This window comes from Sardina pilchardus, chromosome 4 (assembly GCF_963854185.1).
Source record: "Sardina pilchardus chromosome 4, fSarPil1.1, whole genome shotgun sequence".
In the NCBI taxonomy this organism is placed as follows: Eukaryota; Metazoa; Chordata; class Actinopteri; order Clupeiformes; family Clupeidae; genus Sardina; species Sardina pilchardus.
The window spans coordinates 36,372,594-36,382,319 of NC_084997.1; the positions used below are offsets into that span (position 1 = coordinate 36,372,594).

Here is a 9,726-nt window from a genome sequence, read left to right on the forward strand (position 1 = left end):
ATTCTGCCCTGCTGGATAGCTTGCCCCCTCATTACTGCTTGCAGCCATGTATGAGGTTGACAATGTTTAGCTTTGTTCTTTGGCTCTTTTTAAATATTCATATAATTCAACAACTTTTTTGACTAAAAATTAAAGAAATAAAGACATGGATACTTTTAACAAAAACACATTGTTTGGGAGTGTTTGTGAAATGTCAGCAGTAGTTCATGGCTTCATTAAGGCAGGGGTCTTTAACCTTCTTCAGCCCAAGGACCCCTTGGCTGAGAGAGACAGACAATGGACACTGGCCTCCTCAAAATAATAATAATGAAAAAAAGGCCTGATATTCATATCTTATATTTGGAGCTAAGTGTCACACACACACACACACACACACTCTCTCTCACACACACACACACACACACTTACACATTAACAAATACATTTTCTGTGACAAAGGTGATTTATAGATTTCTTCATTTTATTGACATTTACCTTAAAGGAACCGTATGTAGGATTTTGGACAAAACTGGTACTGCAATGACTTTCAAGATACTGTAGAGTGGTGTATCCACTTCCCCTCCCCCCTAAGTCAAAGTTGGCAACCCAGATGCCAAAATACTACTGACTACTGATTAGTAGATACGTGGAGGGTGGCGCATCAAGCCAAAACACACAATATGAAAACATCAACATCAGTTGAGGGCTGCAACTTCACCTTTTTAAATGACAATATCCTGGCCGGACTACTGTTGTCAGTGATATAAGCATTTGAAATGAGCATGATTTATTAATATCTAGTGACATATCAGGGCCATTTTATGATTAATTGAAATACATTTCTTACATACCGTTCCTTTAAGGTGATGAACCACGGAACAACTTTATGGGCAATGTTGCTGAGCAACACTCCCATTGAGATTGGGCAACTTAATTTCATTCTGAACGATTTGGAAACTAATGGGCAATGTTTTGAGATCATCCATGATGCATGATACTGTAACTATGTTCCCACCGACGGTGATCACATGATAACATAAAGACTCATAGGTAGCCTGTATGTCATTTTATCAACAAATAGAAAACATCTTTTCTACGTTCTGTTTATGTTTGTGTAGCCTATTAGACATTTTTAATTTTTCTGAAGAGGAAAATAAAATGCTTATGAAATAATTAGGCAGACCCCCTGCAGTATCTCTGCGGACCCGGTTGACTATCACTGCATTACGGTATGAAAATATAGTGAACACCATTAGGGTATGAAGTATATTGACCTCCAAAAAGATACCCTATACATCTTTTTTTTTTGGTAACCTGCCAACCAAGTCATCTTCGGCTGTTCAGTGAATGACACTAGAGGATTACAATGCTGTGTTACATGTTACATCATGTTATTTACTTCATAACGGTGTTAATTTGTTGACTTTAATGTTGTTAGAAGGCTGTGTTTTCTTTTTTTGTTTATTTACAGAATTTTGATTATCCTGCAAGATTGTTGCTATGTCTTGGGGACCCTGTAGTGACCTTTAGCGCCCCCTCAGGGGAGGAGGAGACTAGAGTGTAGTTTCCTTTTGGGCTTGAGTGCAAAATGAGCTGGCCTGAACATGTGATCTTATTCTGGCATAAACACAAACACATTCTCTCCCACTGACACTAGCCGCAGTGAAACCAGGCCACAGGCCACACTGAAACCAGGCCATACATGATAGAATTGTCACTTTCCCTTTCTCTCTCGGTGAAACCAGCCAGTCGAGGCCACACGTGCTAAAGGTGCGTCAGTATTTGTCCCTTCTGTGCTTGCCGTCTTTACACGGAACAGGAAGAGGTTTGATCCAGAACATTTCCCGGAACAGCGTCATCAACGCTGCTGCAGAGGAGAACCTGCAGACGCCATTTTGGCTGCACGAGGAACACCGCATAACTCAGATACAGTCACAAGTTCCACTCTGGCAGGCATGAGGCAAGGGTACGCAGAGATGTGCTTGTTATTCTGATTCCTATCTCTATCTACAGTATGTGCCCGGACTATCAATCTTTTCGAGAAAACAAACACTTCCTGTTTTCCGAAATTGCTCTGGGAGGTTTTACTTCTCTTAGGAAACCATGTAAAATCATGTGTAAAACTCTTCAGTGTAGTGCTGTGTGTGTATAGTGTGCAGAAGAATTTATCTGATTTTTGGTTTTGCACCTCTTCAGGAAGTTGTGCAAACGGGGGGCCATGATCGATAGGCGGCTGCTGTTAATGGCCTTTTCATGTGGTAAGACCTGTCAGATGTCAGATTCTCACAATGAGTCATTATGGAGAAACTGCTACTGTCTCTGTGTTATGAGTTTTGTTGGTTTGTTTGTTTGATTCGGTTGTGAGTGTGTGTGTTTGGTGATTTGTATCACAGGGGAGTATGACCTCATGGGTGACTGCCAAGCTGCAATGTGTGTGTGTGTGTGTGTGTGTGTGTGTGTGTGTGTGTGTGTGTGTGAGAGAGAGAGAGAGAGAGAGAGAGAGAGAGAGAGAGAGAGAGAGAGAGAGAGAGAGAGAGAGAGGAATTTTTTTTTTGGAGGGGCAAGAGACTTAATCTGTGTTTAGAGTACTTCATGACCACTGCGTATGACATGGCTTGTGCTGTGAGTAGGTAGAACTGATGGCTACATAATGCTTATAAGCTAACAGTTAGGCACCATAGTTCAGGTCCCGTTGAGGTAAAGAATATTTCAATTGGGAATATTTCAGGGGTTCAAAAGCCTAATACTCACCACTAAACAGTATTGTGTTCTGTTTTAATATGTGACTGGGCTTAAAAGCCTGTTTGCCCACCTCTAGCCATAACAAACGGACTGTTTTGTGCTCTGTTTTAATATGTGACTGATTGTATATGACTAACACGTGGTTAATGATTCTGTTTAGTAGGTGCAGTCATGTCAGCCTCACTACCTGCACACAAGTCTGATGCCTCTGTGACCCCAGATCACCAGCTGGAGGCCCCTCTGGGCCAGTCTGATGCCCCTGTGACCCCAGATCACCAGCTGGAGGCTCCTCTGGGCCAGTCTGATGCCCCTGTGACCCCAGAGAACATGCTGGAAGTGCTGTTAGGCCAGTCTGCAGAGTTGTCCTGCCAGATTCAGCTGCCTCCGGCCGTTCTGAAGGACAGCTGTATCTATGTGCAAACCAAAGACACTCGCAAGAAGAACCCACTGCCTACGTTTGTTACTGGCCCGGAGAAGGAGGTTGAGGTGATTGAGAAAGTGCTTTTATACTTGAGGAGAGGTCAGGAGAAGATGGAGGACCAGTTCCCGCTTTACCAGAACCGAACGCAATACTTAGGTGGAGCAGACGTCAAGGTGAAGCTTCTGAACGTTTCTGTGAGCGACAACAACACCATCTTTCAGTGTGTGGTGTGTCCCCACTGCCGGAATTGTGAATACCAGACAGAGATTACTCTTCGGACACAGACAAGGACAGATGGTGAGAGACAGCTCTGCTTCCTGCTTCAGAGATTGTACATGTCTGCTTGACTCAGCTGGTGAATATCCCATATGTGCACATTATCATCATGACAAAAGTAAATAAACTTGGTTCGTTTTGTTTACTGAATCAGAAGAAGGTGGAAATGGGAGCCCTACCGTGCCAGTGGCTGTTGCTGTTTCTGTTCCTGTGCTGGTGGTAGTGGGGATCGTCATCGTGATTTGTTTGGTCTGCATCAGGAAACAGCGTGAGTTGCCGAACTTTCTGTGTTACTGTACAGTTATGCTTCACATGAAGATTTGTGCCTCAAAGTTGAGATTAGTTAGAATTTGCCACACAATGAGCCAATTTCACAGTGTCCAGGTGTCTGGCCTAGTTGATGTTAATGATGCCTTAATTGGCAGGGTAAAACATCTTCCTGTTTCTGTCTTTCCTATAGACTGAGCTGTTCCAGAGGAAGTTAGTTTACACGGTGGCGACATCTTGTGAAATAGGCTCATGGCTGTGTGCCCGAAACGGGCAAAAATGCTACCTTCTAAGATATCTTACAGGGGAGCGAGACATCTTGTCACGTCCGAAACAAAAACGCTGCCTTCTAAGATACCTTCGTTTCGCCCGGTTTTGAAGGCAGCATAGATGTATCCGTCATGCTGCCTTCAACGTCCAAAAGTTCTATTTAACTATGATGTCAGTGAACGGTAAAATGCTTCCATTCACCTCTTTGTATTTAGCTTGCAAAAATCACGGTAGGTCTGTTTACACGTCTAAAGCATGTTTATGCTTTAACTTTTGACTCCTCCCCTCCAAAACACCATCCCCGGGGTCTTAACAAGTGAACCACGTTGGCTGGTCAGCATTTCCAGAAATTGTCCGGTCATTACACATCAGTGGCAATTGCTACAGTACAGGATTCTTAGGCTGTTAGCGCCTCCTCTCCTAGCACTTCTGACAACCTCACACCTCATACACACTCTTCCCTCCTCCCACTCCACTTCCCTTGCTTCTCTTCTCTATTCTCCTCCTCCATACAATGTCATCTAGTACTTAATATAGGCACTCCTATCCTCTAGTACTAGTACAGAGTCAGACACAGTGATAACTCCTAGCTATATTCCCACTGCAGTTAAACATTATTCTAACACTGTAGCTGTACCTGTAGCCTTGTAGTTAAAAAAAAATAAATGGTAAAAAGAGCCTACAAAATAAGTGGCTTTGGCCAAATGAATACAGGTAAAGTATTTTTATGGCCTTTTAGGCCCTTTTATATTACTTGATAAGTCAGCAATCTTGTATTAATTCCAGTGCTATCATACGGTATCCGCCGTTCATTCCGACATACCAGCACTCCGACATTGACGTCCAATTGTCGTAGTGGAGGCATGTCTCCTTATGGGAAAAAGTCCCACCACTCCGACATTTTTTTTTTTCATGGTCGCAGTGGCGGTATTTCACTTTTTTTTCAAACAACGTGCCATTCCGACATGAGGTAATTAATAGGCTATTAATGTTACAGTTATTATTTTGCTGTCACTTCGTCTTTTTTATGGCCTAGAAGGTTGTATTTGGTATCTGTGGATAGCTCTAGCTCTCCTCTTTTATCTGACATGCAAGTCATATATTTTTGACCAGGCGTTTCACGAGTAAATCAAACGAAAGTAGCGAGCCGAAGCTATATGACATTCTTATTTGTTTGTCACTTCGTCTGTTTTTATAACACAAAAGGATCGATGTGTTTGGTATCAACGGAAAGCTCTGTTTCTCCTCTTTCATTTGATATGCTTGTCATGTCTGTGCGATGCCTGGTCCCGGAGTAATCCAAGCGAGAGCAGTGGCTGTGTGCGTGAACGCAGAGCAATATAGACTGTAAATATGATATACTTTGATTTAAATTCATTATATAAAATTTTATTTTATACTTTATACTTGATCGTACAGACACGTGTCTAGTCTCATTGGAAAGCCCCGGTTCTGCTCTTTCATGCAATATAGGTCTCATCTCGCTGTGACTAATAATCACGGAGCAATGTAACAGAGAAGAATGGGTGTGTTTTTTGACGCACTTTGCATCCGTCGGGCTCATAGGGTCCGTTAAATTGACTTGGAAAAAAATAGGATTTGTAAACTGTCGGAATGGGGGTACTAAAATGTGTCGGATTGGCAGCATGTCTAAATAGCAGCATGTCGAAATAGAGGCATGTCTAAATGGAAGCATGTCGTAGTGGTGGCATGTCTGAGTGGCAGCATGTAACCCTATCATACACTGAATGTGTCTGTTGTTGACTGTGTTTGACTGACAGGTTCTAAATCTGATGCAGGAGCCAATCAAAGCAATCAAGATGCCGCAGAGGGCGGGACCATAGCAGTAGTGGAGAATGGAGTAGTGGACACACCCACAGAGACAGAAGGGAACCAGAACCAGCCAGATGAGTCGATGGTGATGACCCAGAGCCAGCCAAATGGATCAGTGAGGACGACCCCAGACCAGCCAAATGGATCAGTTATGACGACCCTAAACCAGCCAAATGGATCAGTGAGGACGACCCCAGACCAGCTGAATGGATCAGCTGAGAAGAGCCAGCAGCAGCAGCACCAGCAGCACCAGCAGAGTGGATCAGCTGAGAAGAGCCATCAGCACGAGCAGCACCAGCAGAGTGGATCAGCTGAGAAGAACCAGCAGCAGCACCAGCAGCAGAGTGGATCAGCTGAGAAGAACCATCAGCAGCAGCAGCACCAGCAGAGTGGATCAGCTGAGAAGAACCATCAGCAGCAGCAGCACCAGCAGAGTGGATCAGCTGAGAAGAACCATCAGCAGCAGCAGCACCAGCAGAGTGGATCAGCTGAGAAGAACCATCAACAGCAGCAGCAGCAGAGTGGATCAGCTGAGAGCACAGCAGCCCCAGAACAGGAGCCTCTACTCAGGAACGGACACAGCAGGAGGGAGGAGGACCGTGGAGGCCAGAGGGACCAGGAGACCTGTCTGTAGAGCAACATTCATATCATACATATGATAAAACATATATTATTATTAATTAATTAGCTCATATTAAATATGCATACACATTATTATAATTATATATGGTTGTTATTATTATTATTATTATTATTATTATTATTATTACTATTATTATCATCATTATTATTATTATTATTGCAGTAGGTTTTAATGTGGACAAAGCAAGAAACAAGATTGTTTACTTGACATCATCTGCAGACCTACACATCAGCAGTGAACTCTGCTGTAAAATCGGACTATATTATATTAAATTGTACAAACAAAAATAATGCAATATATAAGATAGATAGATAGATAGATAGATACTTCATTGATCTCCAAGGGAAAAGTCAAGAATAATACTGTTAAGTTCAATAGACACATATTATATTATATGACATTAGATTACCAATAGCATGATAGTTATAGTGTGCACTATTGGAGGTCCAGTGACAGTAGACGGGGACCCAGTACAGTATGTGCCTGTTCATGCACGTCACAGGGCACAATGACTCAGAAGTCAGTTGAGCATCTTTTAGCCCTTTTTAACATGGAACAGGAAGGAGGATAGCCTTCAGTGTTTGGAGAATTAACCATCTATGATGTTTAGTTATGTTTGGAAATTATGGAAGTTAAAAGGAATTCATGTACTGAGAACTTGTTTTGGTAATGCAAAGTGGTTGACTTTGCTCAGTAATTAAATGTGCATTAGTTTTTGCACACTATATGCCATACACATTAGCGCACTTAGAGGTCAGTGGATGACCAAAAGATTTCTTAATACTGCCACCTGGTGGAGTAATTAGTGTACAGCAGGTGGGGACTGTCTGATGATTTGCAGTAAGCAAATGCGGCCAGTGTGAAACGGTAGAAGCCACTCAGTGTCCAGTTGCCAATACAGCTTTGCTTTGTACAAAGTGATCGTTATTGCTTCTGAAAGTCTCATGTGTAAACATATACATTATAACTTCACTTTCATTCTGTTCTCTTCACATGCATACTGTTGGTCCCCATATATTGTACCTGTATACATATACAGTATATATAGTAATTCTTTATACATTATTTTTTTTTTATTTTTTTTTTAATCTCTTCTCATCACTTAATATCGTTCTTATTTTTTTCATCTAAACAAAGAATGTAATTATCATCACTCTATGTGTGATATTTGTTACATGTGCTGGAGCTGTCGGAGCTGTGAATGCAAATGTGCAACTCTGCATGGTGTAAGTGATGCACTTGAAACATGACAATAAATTCCAATTCATTATTGCTGTCTTTGGAATAATCAAGCAACAGTGTTTCCTCTTCCACGCTAGTTTGTGGCCATTCTGTCCTGCTGAATAGCTTGCTCCTCTCATTGCTGCTGGGGAGTCTGTAGTCTGGTTTTCACCAAACTAAGATCAATCTTTTAAGATTGAACATTAGTCTGGGGAGTCTGTAGTCTGGCTTTCACCAAACTAAGATCAATCTTTTAAGATTGAACATTAGTCGGGGGAGTCTGTGGTCTAGTTTTCACCAAACTAAGATCAATATTTTAAGATTGGACATTAGTCTGGGGAAGCTGAGCTTTGTTTCTACAGCACTTCGCGTCGCTTAAGTTTTGTTATCGTCACATCACTGGCCAATAGCGTGCCAGGACTAGAGTATGGCCATTTCTGATTGAAGCCAAAGGTTCTGGCAGTAAAACAGAGGAGATAGATCTGCTGGTTTCCAGCCTGAGCTGCCGGGCCAAACTCAAATTCCTCGGAAGTTGGCCCCAGCAGTGGCGCAACTGGCTGGGGCACCTGCACCGTACGCTGGCGACCCGGGTTCGATTCCCGCCCCGTGGTCCTTTCCAGATCCCACCCCGACTCTCTCTCCCACTCACTTCCTGTCATTCTCTCTACTGTCCTGTCCAAATAAAGGCATAAAAAGCCCAAAAATAAATCTTTAAAAAAAAAATTCCTCGGAAGTTCAGGCAGGGTTCAGGGACTGTCAAGGGCGGGACTGTCAAGCTCAAATCATGACTCCGTACGCTTGGATAATCCTTCAACCAATCAGTCCAACAATCCGCTGCATCTTTTGAATAAGCTAGTTTGTGATTGGAGCCAACGGTTCTGGCAGGGAACAGAGGAGATATATGTGCAGGTTTCCAGCCTGAGCTGCCAGGCGAAATCCAAATTCACCAGCAGGTCAGGCAGGGTTCACCCAGCCTATAGGGCCACATTTGCTCTTACCCAAAATTGACTTGAATTGAATTGAGATTATTATTGATGAGAAAGATTAATAAGTGACATTTCACTCCAACACTTCTCTTCTTCTTTGGTCTAGAAAAGTAATGCACATAGTTGGTAACAGACATAAACATGTGATATCATGAGTCTCAGAGTCTGTGATGAGGGTGTGTTTATTTTGTCATGTGCAGTACAAATCAAGTGAACTGCATTTCCCAGAATGCACTAGGTGCACACGCTGGGGATATACAGAGATGTCACTCCAGTAACGGAAACCAAAGCCACATCATGCCATCAGTGAGCGATTCCTCTTCTGCTTTGGTTTGCCTCAGTCTGATGAGTCAATAGCACCCTCCCACTGCTAATGTAAGTGTCCTGCCTGGAAGCTGTAGTTCTCTTTTCAGCTGTTCTCCTGAGGGGACAGCCCCTTGCAAGAGACGCGAGGCAGGTGTGTTTGTGTGTGTGTGTGTGTGTGTGTGTGTGTGTGTGTGTGTGTGTGTGTGTGTGTGTGTGTGTGTGTGTGTGTGTGTGTGTTCACTTTTCAGCTGTTCTCCTGAGGGGACAACCCCGTGCAAGAGACGCGAGGCAGTTGCGTGTGTTTGTGTGTGTTTGTGTGCACACTTACACTTTACTTGCATTGTGACTTTATCATCCTTTTAATCGAGGCACAAGGATGATAACACCTTCTGAAGACTTGTGGAGTTTTCTACTTCCTTTTGGAGAGCACTTGGGCTCAAACTCATTCTAAACTCTTTGCCTGTGGTGTGTGTGTGTGTGTGTGTGTGTGTGTGTGTGTGTGTGTGTGTGTGTGTGTGTATGTGTGTGTGTGTGTGTGTGTGTGTGTGTGTGTGTGTGTGTGTGTGTGTGTGTGTGTTTGTGTGTGTGTGTGTGTGTGTGTGTGTGTGTGTGTGTGTGTGTGTGTGTGTGTGTGTAGTATGCTGTGTACTGTATGTGGGTGGGGACAGGTCCTTATCTTGTTTTGTTTTGCGTCACTTTCAGGATGCTCCACTGGCAGAAGGCCATACTACTGTATGGGTCACTAACCGCTGCTCTCACTAACCGCATGTTCTGGTGAGTTT

At 43.1% G+C, this 9,726-nt stretch overlaps 1 protein-coding gene across 1 annotated transcript; it reads left to right on the forward strand.

Annotated features, from left to right (window-relative positions):
• Nucleotides 1–1,888: 1,888 nt before the first annotated feature.
• LOC134079060 (putative uncharacterized protein DDB_G0288537) lies at nt 1,889–6,422 on the forward strand. The gene is made up of 5 exons (XM_062535228.1): nt 1,889–1,945; nt 2,176–2,237; nt 2,882–3,439; nt 3,573–3,686; nt 5,737–6,422. The coding sequence occupies exons 1-5, from the start codon at nt 1,935–1,937 to the stop codon at nt 6,420–6,422; spliced, it is 1,431 nt and encodes a 476-aa protein (XP_062391212.1). The 5' UTR covers nt 1,889–1,934.
• The last annotated feature ends 3,304 nt before the right edge of the window (nt 6,423–9,726 follow it).